Source organism: Peromyscus californicus, unplaced genomic scaffold (assembly GCF_007827085.1).
Source record: "Peromyscus californicus insignis strain IS unplaced genomic scaffold, ASM782708v3 Scaffold_6__1_contigs__length_162567912, whole genome shotgun sequence".
NCBI lineage: Eukaryota > Metazoa > Chordata > Mammalia > Rodentia > Cricetidae > Peromyscus > Peromyscus californicus.
This window is the reverse complement of record NW_026294584.1, coordinates 106,066,933-106,084,592: the sequence shown is the minus strand read 5'-3', so window position 1 is coordinate 106,084,592 and position 17,660 is coordinate 106,066,933. Positions and strand designations below refer to the sequence as shown.

Below are 17,660 nucleotides of genomic sequence, written 5' to 3'. Positions count from 1 at the left end.
TTACTGTCCCCTCAGAAGAATGTCAGAAAAACATACTATGGATAGTGGCTGGGCTTTCTAGCTCTCTCGGCAATCAGGTGGAGATGGTCTACTACCCGGGGTCCCTGAGAGATGACACTACCCAGCTCGGGAAGGGAGGGAGAGCCACCATGGCTGGGAGGCACTGGGCTGGCATTTTAAGGAACTTATCAATCAGCACCCAAGTTCACCCTGCTCTGCTTGCTGACTGCAGGCGCGTGTGACCAGCCGCCTCACACTTCCACTGTCGTGCCTCTCAAACTGTGAGGCCAAAACCCTCTCCATCCTTAAATTTCTTTGTCAGGCCTTTTGGTAAGTAGCTAACATAGTGGTTCATGGACCAGAGAATTAGACCTACCAGAGGTTCAGAAACTTTGGAGATTTGGTGACTCACCTGCTACAGAAGTTGAGGTGTGAAAGCCCATGAGAGATATCCCAGAAAGAGGCGAGCCCTCTGCTCCCATCAGTTGGGCACATGCCTGTGTGACGGTTGATGGTGTTGGCCAGGTTTGGAGAGGCATTGGTTTACCAGGAGCAGAACACACACAGGTAGAGACTCTGCCATTTTCTTTATGTGATCTATTTTCCCTCATCACTGTCTTTTTGGGTGTTATCATCATGTTTAGTCATTGGCACATCTTTTAACTTCCAGAGCTGGATTTAACCATTCTTTTTGGAAATCAACTTACATTAATTGACATTTTCTTCCACAAATGTATGAAGTGTGAAAACTGGGAATTTCACTGAGACTTTCATATTAAAGAAATCTGTAGCTGGGCATAATAGTGTCTCTGATCAGGCCCTCAGGAGGATGAATCAGGCAGATCATGAATATAAATGAACCTGGGATAGAATATAAGTTCAAAGACAGCCTGGGCTACAGATCAAGGCCTTGTCTCAAATAGAAAAGTAGGAAGATTCATTGAAAGTGATCAAAGAGGCACCCCTTCCCAGTCAGGAATTCTGAATTTGCAGCTGCTTCTCAAGATGAGTGCTTTTGGCTTGAGTCTAAATGTTGACAGTTTGGATGACCTACACAGACCTTCTAGTTATATGTGTGGATGCTTTGCCTGTGTGTATGTTCTCCATACGTGTTCCTGCAGAGGGCAGAAGAACACATTAGATTCCTTGGAACTAGCATCACAGATGGTTTACGAGCCTCCATGTAGGTGCTGGGAATAAATCCAACAAGTGCTCTTAACCATTGAGCCACCTCTCTTGCCCCAGAGTCTTCTAATTTAGATATATAATAAACATACCCATACACATATAATATATGTGTATAATATAATATATTTATATATAATATATATATAATGTATATGGGTGGTTTTTTTTTTCATGTTTATCTAAGTACCACTGTGTGTCTAGTGCCTATGGAGGCCTGAAGAGGGTGTTAGATAGTTTGAGCAAACATATGGGTGTTGGGAATTGAAACTGGGTCCTTTGGAGGAGTGGCTAGTCCTCTTAACCGCTGAACCACCTCTTCAGCCCTAGCCTGGAAAAACCTTCTAACACAAAAGAACAGGAACACAGGCTTAGCCAGCAGAGTGCCCCTGAGCTGCATCCCCAGCCCAACTCATTCTTAAAATTCTAATGCATTCTTTCCACAAGGGCTGTGCCTGTGTGTGTGTGTGTGTGTGTGTGTGTGTGTGTGTGTGTGTGTGTGTGTGTGTTGTTGGTGGCCTTTTCTGTACTTGTGTACTTGTGTGGTGGTTCTGTGTGAACATTTGATGCAGACTCATGTGAGCTATGTCCGTGTGTTTCCCTACATTGTGCCCCCGTGTTCAGCACATTTATGGGATTTCTGATACCAGAAGAGTTTGAAGTTCTGTTGAAAGTTGTTGACGTTCTTTCCTTACAGTTCCGTGCGGATGTTGCCTCCTGTCATGTTGCTTACAATAGGAAGTTTTCTTGTGTTTTAGGATTTGGTGTCTTGCTCTGTTATTCAGGTTGGCCTTGATCCTGAGTCCCAGTAACACAACCATCTCTTCATTTGATGTATTGCTATTAGTGACTGCACATTCCAAAAATGTCTGTCCTTGTCTTCCTGGCTGGTCTCCGCTGGGCCCCTCCCTTAGGTTCTGAAGTCTTCTGCTGTACACTGTAGCCCAAATCCATACAAATTCTCTCAGGTTTGTTTGTGCAGCACCCAGGGAACACCAGGCTGGAACACTTCGCCAGCATCATATCCTCTAAAGGGTCCTCAGACAGAAGCCAGGTCCTGCCACCCCTCAAGGGAAGTCCACAGCTTTGCCATTGTCCTAACTAGTGTTTTGTCAACTAGACAGAAGGTACAGTCATCTGGGAAGAAGGAACCTCAATTGAGAAGACACCTCTATCAGACTGGCTTGTAGGCAAGTCTGTAGAGCATTTTCTTGATTAATGATGCATGTGGGAGGGCCCAGCCCTTTGGACAGTGCCATTCCTAGACAGATGCTCCTGGATGGTTTAAGAAAGCAGGCTGAGCAAAGTGTGAGAAGCAAGCTAGTATGCAGCATTTCTCCATGGTCTGTGCTCAGTTCCAGCCTCCAGGTTCCTGCCCTGACTTTCTTATAATGGACTATACACTATAAGTTGGAGGGGTGGGGAACAGAGATGGCTCAACAATTAAGAGCACTGGCTGTTCTTCTAGAGGACCAGGTTTAATTTCCAGCACCTATATAGTAGCTCACAACCGTCTGTAACTATTTCCAGGGGATCTGACTCTCTCTTCTGGCCTCCACTGGCACAAGGCATCACACTGGTGCACAAATATACATACAGACCAAACAGACACATAAAAAAAATTAAAGTTATAAGTTGAAATAAACCTTTTCTTCTCCTACTTGCTTTTGGTTGTGGTGTTTATCACAGCAACAGAAAACAAAACTAAAACAGTCCTCAAATGGCCTTTTCTATTACAAAAGGCAGGAATGGGGACACAGAAAGGCAGGATGGACCCGAAGCAAGTCCAAACCCAGCAGGGCCAACACTCAGTCCTGTAGTTCAGTTCCACCTTCCCATGCATGTGGCGATGGTATGACTGAGCTGTAGTGGGCTTGAGCAGCCCTGCTCCTGTAGCCTTCCCAGTTATATCCCACCTAGCCTGTTCCTAGGGCTGGCTCTATTTGTTACCTGCAGCTTCCATCCTCCTAGCATCTTCCAACATCAAGTCTCCATTACAACTTAGGCTGCATCCTTACAGCTTCATCCAGGCATTGTTTTCTCAGGCCACTACAGCTCTCCATTGAATCTATGCAGAAGTCTATATGACTCCTTAACTCTTGCATCTCTTACATTCTGCAGGTTTGCTAAACCAGCATCATGGGATGGTACCATCGTCTGTTGCCAGCTCAAGCAAAAGCTGGACTGACTTGGCCTCAGCTGCTATGGCCTCTGAGTGCCTAGGCAGTAGAGCACAGTGAAACAAATCATGGGAAAACATTTTGCTAGGATGCCTCATGGCCACACAGTAACACACCTGGAGGGCTCCTGTGAACGTGCTGTTGAGCCCCCCCGCCCCCAGAGTTTGGTGCAGCAGGTCTCAGACATACTCTGCACCTGCTTCCCTCACCCACGAGAGATTCTAGGTGATGCTGACAGTCTAGGGATTGTAGTCTGAGGACCTGCGATTCAGAAGCAAGTTACTGGGGACTATTTGGAGCACACGAGAGATGCAGAAGTTAGGCAAGTTGCCTCTTTTTCAAAATCCCCTTAGGCCCCTTCACTGGCCATATTCCATTCCAGATCAAGAAGTGATACATGGCTACAGCTCTTCTGACAGTGAGTGAGTGGCTGGTTAGGACATGCTAAGGATGCAGGGGAGGAAATGTTAAAGTGGTTAGGCTTGGAGGCAGGGGGTGCTGCTCCCCCTCACTCGCTTTAGGACTATGTCTTAGTCGATATTCTGTTAGATGAGATGCTCAAGCCTGGTCCTTGATGTAACTCACAGTCTGGAGGTCCGAGAGCACCGGCGTTTGTTCAGCCCTGCCTTTTGTTCAGCCCCCTTGGCTGTTTCCCTCAAGGCAGGTGGGTTGTGATGGCACCATGTGCAGCAGGAGGAGATTCCATGGTAAGAGAGGAAGCCAAGAGTTCATGAGCCAGGCTTACTCTTTCATAACAGCCCACTCTTCCAGGAGCTAACTAGGGTTCTAGACCTGCCTTCATTCCTTTCAAGGCCATGCCTCTAGTGACCTAGCTATTTTCCCCTAGGCCACATATTTTGTTTTTAATTTCTTATTTTTTCTTAAAGGTTAGGTTTTTAAAATTATGCATGCACATCTCCGTGAGGATATGTATGCAGGTGCAGGTCCCTGCGGTAGCCATAGGTATCAGTCCCCCTAGAACTAGAGTTGCAGGCTGTTGTGAGTTGCCCAAATGGGTCCTCTGCACTCTTAATCCCCGAGCCATCTCTCCAGCCCCCAACCATTAATTTCTCTCTTTCTCTCTGGGGGGCGGAGTGTGTGAACTTAGGGGTATGCCTGCCACTGGTCAGAGAACAGCCTCAATGTTGGTCCTCACTGTCCACCTTGGCTGAAACAGGGGCTCTTGTTATTCACTGCCATGCACACCAGGCTAGCTGACGTGCAAGCTTCCGGGGATTCTTCTGTCTCCCATCTTGACATAGGAATGCTGGGATGGCAGGCACGTGTTACTGCTCCTTGCTTTATGTGGGTGCTGGGATTTGAACTCCCATCCTCATCCTTACTCAGTAAATGCTTTACCAACCGAGCCATGTCTCCAGCCCCAGGCCACACCCTTTGAAGTTTTTACCAGGCTGAGGGCCTGTCTTCTAGCACACGAGGTTTGGGTTCTCAAAGCAGTGGAAGTCAGGGCAGACCATGAGCTAGCTTCTCACCTGACTTGCTCAGCCCTGTCTAAGTGGGGGTGTCAGTAGTCCTTGTTCCGAGGGTTGTTGGGTTGTTGAGGGATGAGATGAGGGAAATTGGTTGTGAGACACCTAAGCAAGCCCACGACACCTTGACCTTGGAGTCAGCTCTCGATTTCTCTTTCCTGGGGACTGAACTCCTGTCCAGCAGTTGTCATTCAAATCAAAAGTGCTTATTATGTTCTCTGCCCATATGGTGGGTTCCCAGAACCTGTGATTTCCTGGGGAATTGGTCTGTGTCCTGGGCTCTTTTTGGGAAAGGTGTTTTTACACAGAATAGACATGGGGTGCATAGAGAGTGGTCAGAACAAGAGTCATTCTTTGCGATGGTAAGCTGAACTTCTGAAACTCAGTGTGGAACCATCAGCTACAGACATTTTGGTAATACCAGTGAGAACCCCACTGGGGCCCGGATGTAGAGAAGAGCTTGTTCACTTCGGGGGATGGTCAGATGCCCACCCGTGTTAGCACTCCTCAAGCAAGGGTCTTGACAGCAGGTCCCAAGAGTCAGTGCTGGAGACGGCTATCTTGGTATCCAGCATTTCACATCTTTACCTTCCCGGCTTTTCTTGTCTCTTTTTCATGCCCAGAACTCTCAATGCCTTCTGATCAGTATGAGCTGCAGCTTCAGAACAGCATCCCAGATCCTCAAGGAGACCCTACCCAGCCTGTGGCGGTCCTGACACAGGAGACATCAAGGGTGACTGCCATGCAGATGGGACAGAGCAACCTGGTCCTGGGCCACAGGAATATCCTCTCCTCTGGCACTGCGTCATGCCTACTACTTTGAAGCCAAGTTGTTTTTCTCCTTTAAAGCCAGCCAGGACTAAAAATAGCACTGTTTTCTCCATCTGTCTGAAAATCAGAAAGAACCTAAATAGCAACCCGCTGAGTGGAATTGCTCACCTCTGTGGGTGACTCACAGAGACTCCCAAAGACAGGAGACTGTGGTAGAGGCACACGTCATTCCAGGCCTCTGGAAGCTTCTCAGGAACCACAGCCCCCTCATAGGGGACCCGGCAGAAGCTGTGAATACTGGCACATATGTTGTTGATAACCCAAGATTGATTGTGTGCCATGTGGTTCCTTGGGGTCCCTTGCAGAGAGCCTGGTTTGTAGGGCAGACAGTACAGCGAGGGTCTTGACTCACTAGCACCTTTGCTCTGACTGGCCTAAGGCAGGGGTTCTTCACCCGCCTCTCACTGCACATACTGTCTGCATGATGCTCAAGCCGTGTGAGTCAGGCTGGAGCCCCAGCTGCTTTCCATTTTGTGTCTTATGTTTTGTACCTTAATTAAGAATTCAGGTATCCGCATGCAAGGAGCTTCTAGGCTGCCCAACAGCACCATCTACGTGGTTGAAGCCGGGTACCTAGGTAAGTGTGGTCCCCTGGGGTTTCCTGGACATTGATTGCTTGTGACTCCATCAATTCAAGAAATCAAAGAGTAAAAGCAAGAACTGAGGCTCAGCTTGGCAGTATATGTCTTAGTTAATGTGAAAGTGGCCCTGAGTTCAGTTCCTAGGACCAGCCAGCAAGAGCAAACACACAGCAGCTCTCACACTGGCCATGTCCTCTGTCTGCCAGGCTCAGGGCCATCTGTCCTCAGCCCCTGTATCATGCAGATCTGACTGTTGTACAGACCTGACAAGGTTGGGGGCCCTGTGCTGAGCTGAGTTACAGAGCATCTTTAGGTTGACATGACAGTTGGCAGTGCCTTGGCCAGGAAGAAGGAGGAGGCATTAGAGAGAGGAAGGAACCACTCATAGCGGTAAAAGACCCCGAGGCCCAGTAGGGCCTGAGAGCTGCCATGATAGCCAGCGTCAAGGCCTTTGGGATATGGGTGTCATGGGCGTCACCCTGGCAGCATTTCCTGGGGTCTGAGGCAACTCACCTGTGGAGCATACTCTTCAGCCAGAAGAAGGATGGCCAGATGGGCAGCAGAACCCTTAAGATTCTTGTCAGAGAGCTTGTGAGCCTCTTGTGATGCGGAACCCAGTTGACAAATAGCAGCCCCGGGGAGGGTGACCCTTTGTCTCAGCAGCCTCCTGTGCCTGATTGGCCTGTGATGAGACCTAGCTTCACAGCAGAGGCTGGTACAAACAGGTGGCAAGACTGTGGTGGGAGTAAACACCAGGGCAGAGGAAAGGCTTCTGGAGGTTTCGTGTGAGACAGGTGCTGCATCAGACTGAACTTCTGTGGTGGGAAGGGTGAACAGAGTGAACAGCTTGGCTGGTGTTGTGGAGATGAGACAGCAAACGGTATCATGGGAATAGAAGTAGCTAGTCTGGCATCCTGTGTGGGAACAGAGCTACCTAGTACCCTCAGAGCCCAGACCCAGATACACCTTGTCCAGAGCTCTCAAGTACTCCTAGCCTGGATCCAAAACCAGCCCTAGCTTCAGGCTAGACCTGCTGTGCCTGAGCGCTTGGACCTCCTGTGGCTACAGGTGAGACACAGTATCACCACAGTGTACTCATCCTTCAGTCTCAGAGTCTAGACTGCCATGGGCTTAACTGGACCTCTGTGTGACTTTAGGATAGACTTGCGTTGGCCAATGAATAGACCAGTTGAGGATTCAAAGTCTAGATGAGCTATGGCCTCAGACTAGATCCACCAGAGCCTCAGACCCACTGGGAAGTCAGAACCTTGATTGCCACAGCCTCAGAGCTTAAACCTGCTGAGGATCAGATTCAGGCTGATGAGTCCATGAGTGTTCAGAGTGTATATGTTCAGTGTTGATCCCAGGAATCAGAAGGATCAGCTGTGGTTCTCTAAGTCGAGAACAGTGGTGGCCATCAGGTTCCATAACCCATGTATCCCCAGCAGCCAGGCCTGGTGAACATTCTGGGGCCTTCTTCATGGGTGGGTGTGTGGGGCTTAGCCTCAGCTTCTTTCTCAGATCTGCTGCCCTTGTAACCTGAGTGTTGAACCCCCTTTTTCTTGTTCTAGGGTTCACAGTCCACCCTGGTGACAGATGGGTTCTTGAGACTGGACGTCTGTATGCAGTCACCATCGAAGTCTTTGATAGGTCTAGCAACAAGGTCTACCCATCTGACGTGAGTGCCTGCTGGGGTTCTGATGGAGGGACGGATGATGTGGGATCATTTGGAGCAAATGTCCAAGGAGCAGCCAAAACCACAGGGTCCCCACATAGGCAGATCAAAGCTTCCTGTGATACTCCTAGGGCTGTGGAGATAATATCATGGGGTCCCCGGAGTACTTCAATACCCTGTTAGACTGTAAATCAGCATTTTCCCCTCATGCAGGGCTGGAGGTAGATACCCCAGGCAGCAGGGCCAATGTGGATAGTAGTGGTGGTGGTGGCTCTGTGTGTTGGCCTCCTGTTCCTTACATGGGGTCCCTGAGGTGAGAGTCCATTTTGCTTTGGAGATAGTCAGGTGTCTGGGTCTACCTGCTGCCTTCCAGAAACTCTCAAGTGACCAAGGCCGCCATGTTTAGCTTCTGGGAAACCATGCAAGATGAGTTGGGGAGTGGTGGCCAGCCTTCTGTCCCTTAGGAGAACTTCCCAGGGCCCTCACATAGATCATACAGTCTCTTACAGTGGTATTAGAGATTTTAGAAGGAGGCTAGTCTCCTTTTTCTTTTGACAGAGGTCTTTCTATCCCCTACTGACCAGTGACTGAGCCCGTCACTGTGTTGGAAACCCCTGCTGTCAGGGACTCAGTTCTCTTTTTAAATTTACTGGTCCCATCTTGCAACTCCAGGACCTGGGAGAGTCATAGTCAGCTGTCAGCTACCCTGAGCATCACACATCCAGCTAGAACCGAGGTGCTGGGTCTTGAGGTCTGACTGCTATTGCAGGGAGGGTGGCTGGGAGAGGTCAGAGCCCTCGGGCCTCATTTCTTCTGCCCACTTTGTAGGAGAGGCTTTTGGGCCACCAAGACGCTCAGCCTGGCTTGGCTGCTGTTTTGGAGCTCTCCCAGCTTTTGGATGTCACACTCATCTTTGAGAAGCTCCCCTTACCCATCCTGCTTGCCTTTCCAGAACATCCGAATTGAAGCTGTGCTTCCTCCTGAGTTTTTTGAGGTTCTGTCATCTTCCCAGAATGGGTCTTATCATCACGTCAGGGCGATCCAGAGTGGCCAGACAATCATCAGTGCAACCCTCACCTCTGTGGTGGACCAGGTGAGTTGATGTCAACCCTTGTCCATGTCTTAGGCCCTGGGCCCCCATAACCCAACTCTGAAAGTAGAAATGTCAGTTGGCAGGTACTTTGCCGCAGGACCCACCCTGTGCCACTGCTCTGGTTCCTGAGGAGACTTTCCCACTTTGGGCTTGAGCTCCAGATGCCCTCGGCTGTCCAGAGCTTGTTGGGGATCCTCCTGTTGCCACAAGCTTTCTCTTCCACCACCCTGCACCCATCCCTATAAAAGTGGTCTGCACCTTCCGAGATCAAATACAGCTTTTGTTTGGGGGATAGCGTGGGCAGCAGGTCCACTGGCACCCCATTATCTGTTTGTCTGCTGAGTCCTCCAATCTTCATTTTGTCTTGTACTGAAAAGCCTCATGAGCTCTAGTGGGAGGCAATGTGTGGAGAGACAAGAAGGGCCTATGCCCCAGACAGTGATGTCTTATCACTGGAGCTCTAGGTTTTACATGAGATGTTCCAGACCTCAGTTTCTTTATCTGTAAAGTGGGGACAGCCACATCCATCCTGTGAGGAATATCTGAGGACTCAAATAAGTATCATTTACATGAGTGGTCTCCCCCTCTAAGTCTGTTGTCTTTTCTGTGTTTTTAGGAGCACAAAGCTACCTTTTATGGCCTGGTCCTCAGGGAGGGTAGGGTCTGGGTGACAAAAAAAAATAGCTAGTGATAAAGTGGTTACCATGGTGACATGCAGCAATCTTATCCTTGCAGGACGGAGGGGTCCATGTGCTTCAGGTACCTGTGTGGAACCAGCAGGAAGTGGACATTCATATCCCCATCACACTTTATCCCAGCATCCTGACATTTCCGTGGCAACCAAAGACAGGAGCCTATCAGTACACCATAAAGGTGAGTGAGAGGCTACTTTAGGTGCTTACTTTGGGGTGTTTCCTTGGGATGCTGGCTCTGTTTTCATTCTTTTCTGTATTTATTTATTGAGACAGGATCTGAACTATATAGGTCTCACCAGATTGGCTTAGAACGAACTATCCTGCTGTCGCAGTCTGTCTAGTGCGGAGACAGGTGTATTCCACATCTGGCCATCCTCTTGCCTTCAGTTTTATTCTCGAGAGGTAGAAGATAGCTTTAAATGAGACAGGCCTTATGATTTTTATGGTTCCTGAGGTGTCTATCACAGCAGTGTAACAAGATTAAAACACACACACACACACACACACACACACACAAACACACACACACACAGATAAACTGGGCTTCGGTGGCACACACCTTTAATCCCAGCACTCAGGAGGCAGAGCCAGGTGGATCTCTGTGAGTTCAAGGCCAGCCTGGTCTACAGAGCAAGACCCAGGACAGGCACCAAAGCTACACAGAGAAACCCTGTCTCAGAAAAACAAAAACAAAACAAAACCAAAAAACCAAAAAACCACAGTAACTGTCCTGATTGGTTAGGCTAGAGTCATCTGAGATGAAGTAATGAGACTGGCCTATGTAAGCCTTTGGTGTGTTTTCATGACTGATGATTGAGCCACTGGGCTGGTGGTCCTGGGTGTGTAAGGAAGCAAACTGAGTGGGGCACGGTGGTGCACACCTTTAATTGCAACACTCAGGAGGCAAAAGCAGGGGGCATGTCTCTGAGAATTCAAGCCCAGTCTGGTCTGTATAGGGAGTTCCAAGACAGCCAGGGGCTACGTAGAGAGACCCTGCCTCAAGACAAATGAATAAACAAACAAAAAAACAAACCAAATAAATACATGGAAGGAAAGAAGGAAGAGAAAGAAAGGAAAAAGGAAAAACAGCAAGGGGAGCAAGCCAGTAAGCATCCTCCTCCATGGCCTCTGCTTCAGTTCTTGCCTCCAGGTTCCTGCCTTGTTTGAGTTCTTGCCCTGACTTCCTTCAGTGATACCTGGGAATGTAAGATGAAATAAGTTCTTTATTCCCCAGGTTGCTTTTGGTCCTGGTGTTTATCACAGCCACGGAAAACACAGAAATGGTATAGGTCTGAGTTCTGCCTAGAAGTCATTTTTCTAAGAGACACTATTTTTGAAAGTAATATAAATATAATTACAGGGAAAATTAAAATCAAGTGGAAATACCACCCTCCCTACTACATGCCTAGCCTTAGTGCCCTATTGGTGAAATTATTAAGGCAATTCCATGTAGTTAAAAGGGAAGTTTATTTTGTGGGGTAACTTACAAGTGAAGGAATAGGTAACAGGGTCTGGGAAAGGTGTAGTGCAGTCCGGCGGTGTTCTCTGGAGAACTCTGCTCGGTCTACCTCCAGTGTCCAGGGTCCAGGAACCAAGAGAGCTCCCCCATACAGATCTCGGGTCTTCAGGGTCCTCTCTCGGCTCTGCCTTGTAGGCGTGACAGTTACCGAAGCCTCAAAGGGGGTGGTATTTCCAGATCAAAGCTGGAATGGCTACCCACTACAGTGCCCCTTGATGCTCCCAATCCCACATAGTTCTGGTCATCAGGGAGTGCTCTCAGCTAGGGCTCAGGCCCAGTAGTCAGCCAGGTCCCATCACTCCTGTGGTCCACCTGCAGAAATGATGACAGGTACCCTGTCTGCACTGGAACCTGCACACTAAAGTATGTCAGGGTTTCAGGTTGATTTCTGACCTAGAAGAGGGCCTGAAGATGGTTAGGAACAGGCAGAGCTATGTGCTGGGTGTGCTTCTGTCCACCCCAGAGCAGAATCCGCAGGTGGATGCTTGACCAGGGTGGTTTCTACCCAGGTCTGAGCTCTTGGAGGTGACACTGTCATAGCTGTGTATTTGTGTGCCAGTTGCCAGGTCCCCCGAATAGGAAGACTGGAAATAAGATGAGATGGAGGAAGGGAGGGCCAAAGGGAACCTCTGAGGAAATGTTGGCCTGTGCCACATTTTTCCATGGGCAGGATTTTGGCTGTGTGTGTAGGTATGATTTTTGAATTATGAACATGTGTGTATATGGTATGCTATGTGTGTGTTTGGGAGTGAGCCCACGAGTGTGTGTGTGTGTGTGTGTGTGTGTGTGTGTGTGTGTGTGTGGTGTTTGTTTATGGTTTCAACATAAGTAAGTGTGAATGTAGGTGTCAGATGTGACTGAATGTAAGGAGACATGTGAATGGTGAGTGTGAACAGGTGTGTGAATGTGTGGCAGTAGGCATTTGTGAGCAGGTCAGTGTGTGTGTGTGTGTGTGTGTGTGTGTGTGTGTGAACTAAACCTGGGTGTGAATAGATGAGTATGTTTGTGTGATAATGAGTGAGAGCGCACATTTGCCCCAACCCTGTATTTCCCCAGGCAGAGAGGGGCAAGGGGCTGATGGATCCCATGTCATTTTCCTCCCTAGGCCCATGGGGGCAGTGGGAACTTCAGCTGGTCTTCATCAAGCTACATGGTTGCCACAGTCACCGTCAAGGGTGTCATGACCACAGGCAGTGACACTGGACTCAGTGTGATCCAGGCGCATGATGTTCAGAACCCTCTCCATTTTGGTGAGATGAAGGTAAGTTGGTGACAGGGTGGAGAGGTTCAGGACAGAGGCTCCAGTTGCCCCCTCAGGCCTCGTTCAGAGCTCTTACTCCTCAGCCTATAGTTGTGGTATGTGGGGGATCAATGGGCCCATCCCAGCCCTGATCTCGAGGAGTCAGGCCCCATAAGGATGGGCAGTTAGAACTGACTCCATGGCTGCACAGGACATGATGGGTGGTTCCCACTAGGTGTGCTCCAGCCACTCAGGCCCTGCCTCAGGGAGACTGGGATAGCCCTCCTGACTGGGAAGAGAGGCCTGGGGAGGAAAGGGTTGGGAGAGAAACCTTGCTGCCACCCCCACCCTTTCCAGGCACTGGCCCAGCCCTTCACCTTGTCCTACCCACTGTAGAACTAGCAGCCCAGCTAATCTTCCTCCTGATGGGCCTGGGCCTCCTCTCTTTCTCTAGGTGTATGTGATTGAGCCCAGCAGCATGGAGTTCGCCCCGTGCCAGGTGGAGGCTCGAGTGGGCCACACCCTGGAGCTGCCTCTGACAATCAGTGGTTTCATGCCTGGAGGGGCCAATGAGGTGGTCACCCTAAGCGACTGCTCCCACTTTGACCTGGTGGTGGAAGTGGAGAACCAGGGTGTGTTCCAGCCGTTGCCAGGTAAACCAGGAGCAGAATGGGAGCCAAGATGGTGTGGGTTCTCGGTGGGCACCAGAGGGGCCACAACCGAAGGGATGGCCCTTGCCCCGCTCTTGTCCACTCTGAATCCTGTCTGATGGCTTTGACAAGCCACCTCTATGCTCGTGTCTCTTCCATGCGTGAGTGGAGTCTCCTGCCCATGTTCATAGTTCAGTTCATGAAGTGCAACAGGTGCCAGCCTATATTGTATACATGGGGTTCTATCGTAATGCCTATGGCAGGCCCAGGCCACCCTGAGGACATTCTTCTCTGCCTCCTGTCTTGGAGGTGGTATTGGCGGTGACTGTGACAGTGTCAGCCCTGCATGTGGGGGGCAAGCAATTTGCCTGGCTGACCTCATTTAGACCTGTAACAGGAGCTGCTGGTGGGCCGTGTGTCCAGTGAAGACCCTGGGGCAGCTTCATTGCTTATGGTCACACATGGCCTGGGCAGGGACAGGGCACAGACCTGCAGCTCCAGTTTCTGTGAGCTGTGGTCTCCCAGAGGTGTGGATCCAGGCAAGGTGAGGATTAGGTCTGATTTGCAGGTTAGAAAATCTGCAGGATACTTGGGTTATGAGTAGGAGCACGCTGTGGGTAGGGTGTTGGTGAGAACAGGGACAACATTCGGTGCGTGGATGTGCCCGTGCCATGCCCCAAAGGTGGGGCAGGGCTTATCATGGTGAGCCTAGAACATCAGGACCTATTCCATCACTGAGGGCTCACACCTAGAGGTGAGGAGCCACTGAAGGTATTTGAGCAGAGAGGGATGTAAGTCTCCATGGCACAGATGCTTTCCAAGTGACTGTGTCCCCTCTGGTTGTGATGACATCCAGAACTGCACAGGGGAGAAGGACATCTCTGAAAAGTGCCCAAGCAAAGTCACTGGCTGGTGGCCTTAGAAAATCTAATGTTTCCACATGTTAGCTATTTCAGATGGAAGAAATGGCATTTTGAGGGAGAGGGACTGCTGGCAGCCAGAGATGGACTGTCCCCTGTACTGGCCTCACACCACAGGGTGTCTGTAGGGTGCCACTCGGGCTTCTGGGGATAGTACGCAGGAAAAATCCAGGGCCTGTAATTCAGCAGTCCCAGGGCTGATAAGCCCCTTCACTTACTGGCATTCTGTTCCACGCTCTGAGGTTTCTCCACGGGTCACGGGGAAACAGATGCAAGAGTTACATGTAGACACCCCTCGGAACATCTTGTGGATTTTTCAAGGAGTCTGGGTTCTGAAGATAGCAGCCAAAACAAATTCTGTGTGGTCAAAATTTCCCTTAGAAAGTGCTAGAATCTCCCTCAGTGTACAGGGTATAGGATTTACCTTGGAAACTTGAACTCTGGGTCAGGGCACACGGGTGCTTATTGGACTCAGCAGGCTGGGGCAGCAGATGTCTATGTATGTGTGAGGGCCACCCTAGGGCACACATGACCTGTGGGGCACATATGGTTCTCAGGATAGGTTAGTCGTGTCTACCCCTCCAAGCCAGGGTACATGTAACAGGACTCTCTGAGGAAGGGGTTGTATCAGGTTCCCTATTGGGCAAAAGCACCTGGAGTGGGGCAAGTATTTGCAGATCATTTACTTACTAAGGGGTTAAGATCCAGAATATGTAAAGAACTTCTGTGTGTCAACAATAAAACAGATAAATGATAACATACAACAGACTTGAGCACATATTTCTGTGAGTGTTAAGATGCCCACCCTCATCAGTCATCACAGGATTTCAAAGCAAAGCCACAAGGAAAGGGCTAGAGCGATGGCTCAGTGGTTAAGAGCACATGCTGCTCTTCCAGAGGACCTAGGTTTGTTTCCTAGTACCCACATTAGGTACCTCCCAACTGCCTAACTCCAATTCCAGGGAATCCAATGCCCTCTTCTGGCCTCCATGGGCATTGCATGCATGTACATGCTTTATACACACACAATTAAAAATAAAATAAATCTCAAAGAAGAAACATAAAACTACTCCCATTGGGGCAGCTACTATTACAGCAACAGGAAACTTCAAGGTTGTGAGGAAACTGGAGTCCATTCTCTTTTGGAAGATGTTAAGGGCAGCTACTTGGAAAATGTGGTGGATTCTCCAAAGTTTAAGTAGAATTACTATATGATTCAGGAAGTCTCATTTCTAGACATCGACCTAAGGTTAGTGAAAGTACAAGTGCAAAGACATCTTTGTTAACACGTAGCAGCATTATTCACACATGTGGGTGGCTCAGGTGCTCATCAGTAGAGGATCGGACCCAGGGCAGGTTCAGCCCTAAGAAGGAAGGAAGCTCTGATGTGGTGCAGCCCTGAGGAGCCTTGAGGACACTGTGCCAGGTGAATATAAGGATAAATGCTACATGATTCCACCTAGGTGACAAGAGACAGAGAGTAATGGACGCCGGGGTAGAGCAGTTAATACTAGACATCTCAGCTTTGCAAGTCAAAGGGCCTGAGTGGCAGCTGGTGATGGAACCTGCACAGCTCTGACTGTGGCATGTGACTGTACATAAGAATATTGAGGTGGGATAGTTTCCTATAGACTAAGTCTCTCTATAAGTCTCTGACTGGCCTAGAAGTCACTATGTAGAGCAGGTAGACCTTGAACTCATAAAGATCTGCCTGCTGCTTCTGCCTTCAGAGTGTGGGGATTAAAGGTCTTTAGCACCACGACTGTCCCTCCCCCCTTTATTGAGGTGAGAAGTTTATGTGTTGTGCACTTCATTATAATTCACATTTGTTTTAGTTTGGTTTTCTGTGGCTGGGATGAACACCATCACCAAAAGTAGCTTGGGGGAAGGAAAGGGTTTATTTGGCTTACAGGTTACAGTCCATTATTGAGGGAATCCAGGGGAGGAGCCTGGAGGCAGGAACTGAAGCAGAGACCATAGAGGAGCACTGCTTACTGGCTTGCTCAGCCTGCTTTCTTATACAGCCTGGAACCACCTGCCCAGGGGTGGTGCCACTCACAGTGGGTTGGGCCCTCCCACATCAGTAATTGATGAAGAAAATGTCCCACAGACTTGCTCAACTTGCCCCCTGATGGAGGCAGTTCCTTCACTGAGTTTCCCTTGCCCAGAGTAACTAGTTTGTGTCAAGTGGACAAAAACAAACCCGCGTAACATTAATGCATTTCTTACAAACTTAATTAAAATTTGATGGAACGTGATAACACAGATGAAAAGCAGCTGTCAGCAAGATAAATTGGGAGAGACACTTGGCTGCACACATGCATGCCTGCCACTGGTCCCCCTCCTCTGGACACAGCCAGCAGAAAGGCTGGGGTATGCCAGGTAAAGATGGCCCCACATATGTCCACATTGGTACTGTGTAGCACAGCCCAAACGAGAACTACCTGGAATGTTCACAGTGGCATGAGGAAGTCTTGCTGTACTTCCTCATCCCCACAGCAGAACAGTGTGCAGAAATGTGGGTGAAGGATGCTTGACTGTGAAGACTGAGAACTTTGGTGAGGAAGGCAGGCCACTGCAGCCTGTGATCCCCTCCCCTCTTTATTTAAGCCATAGACACAGCACACTGAGGCTGTTCCGATGGAAGTTGGGAGGGGTTGGGGACCAGAAGGGGTCTCTATGGGAGGCTGAGCTGCTGGTAAGCTCTCTCTTGACCTGGATCCTGGACACAGGGTGTGTTGAACACATGGGGGAAGATAGGAAATCATTGCCAGTTGTATGTGTACCAGACCTGTGTGTAATGTACATGAATCGTATTTGAATTTGCCTTGTTTGTTTTTTGTGTTTTGTGGTGCTGGTAATGAAATCTAGAGGGTTCGTGCTAGGTAGCTGTTTTTCCACTGAGCTACAGCTCTAGCCTCTGGAAAATTTAAATGATAACAAAATCGAGTTGTGTATGAAGTCCAGAATGAAAAGGGGCCCTTGGCCTGCCCTGCCTTCCCCTTGAAGAACAAGCTCATGTTAACTTTCGGTTTTCTTCATGCAGGAAGGCTGCTGCCGGGGCCTGAGCACTGCAGTGGAGTCATGGTGAGAGCTGATGCCCAGGGCTCTACTACCCTCCTTGTGAGCTACACACACGGCCATGTACACTTGGGTGCGAAGATCACTCTTGCTGCCTACCTGCCCCTCAAGGTGAGCTGTGTCTGCCTTTTGTCGTCTGCCTTGTCCTCCACCTTTTCTTGAATGTTTCTGGAGGTTAGGTGAGGATGGCCTCTCTCCATAGATCCTGTGCTGTTTTCTGTTTGTTTTTGTCCACTTGACAACAAGCTAGGGTCATGTGGGAAGAAGGAACCTCAGTTGAGAAATGCCCACATCAGAAAGTCAGTGGAGTATTATCTTGAGTAATGATTGACGTGGGTAGTCCCAGGTTGTATAAAAAGCAGGGTGAGCAAACCAAAGAAAGTTCCTTCATGGCCTCTGCTTCAGCTCCTGAGTCAGGTTCCTGCCTTGACTTCTTTTCATGATGGAGTGATTGGGACGTGTAAGCCAAATAAACCCTTTCCTTCCCAAGTTGCATTTGGTCATGGTGTTTATGACAGCA

The 17,660-nt window shown here is 49.2% G+C and overlaps 1 protein-coding gene across 1 annotated transcript in view; it reads left to right on the top strand.

Annotated features, from left to right (window-relative positions):
• Window positions 1-17,660, top strand: part of Nup210 (nucleoporin 210) — a 99,681-nt gene that overhangs the window by 30,273 nt on the left and 51,748 nt on the right. Inside the window, exons 7-14 of the mRNA XM_052719750.1 lie at window positions 5,479-5,637; window positions 6,195-6,263; window positions 7,839-7,945; window positions 8,895-9,035; window positions 9,771-9,908; window positions 12,355-12,510; window positions 12,944-13,142; window positions 17,106-17,251. Of these exons, the coding sequence (XP_052575710.1) occupies window positions 5,479-5,637; window positions 6,195-6,263; window positions 7,839-7,945; window positions 8,895-9,035; window positions 9,771-9,908; window positions 12,355-12,510; window positions 12,944-13,142; window positions 17,106-17,251 (1,115 nt within the window). The remainder of the gene's footprint in view (window positions 1-5,478; window positions 5,638-6,194; window positions 6,264-7,838; window positions 7,946-8,894; window positions 9,036-9,770; window positions 9,909-12,354; window positions 12,511-12,943; window positions 13,143-17,105; window positions 17,252-17,660) is intronic.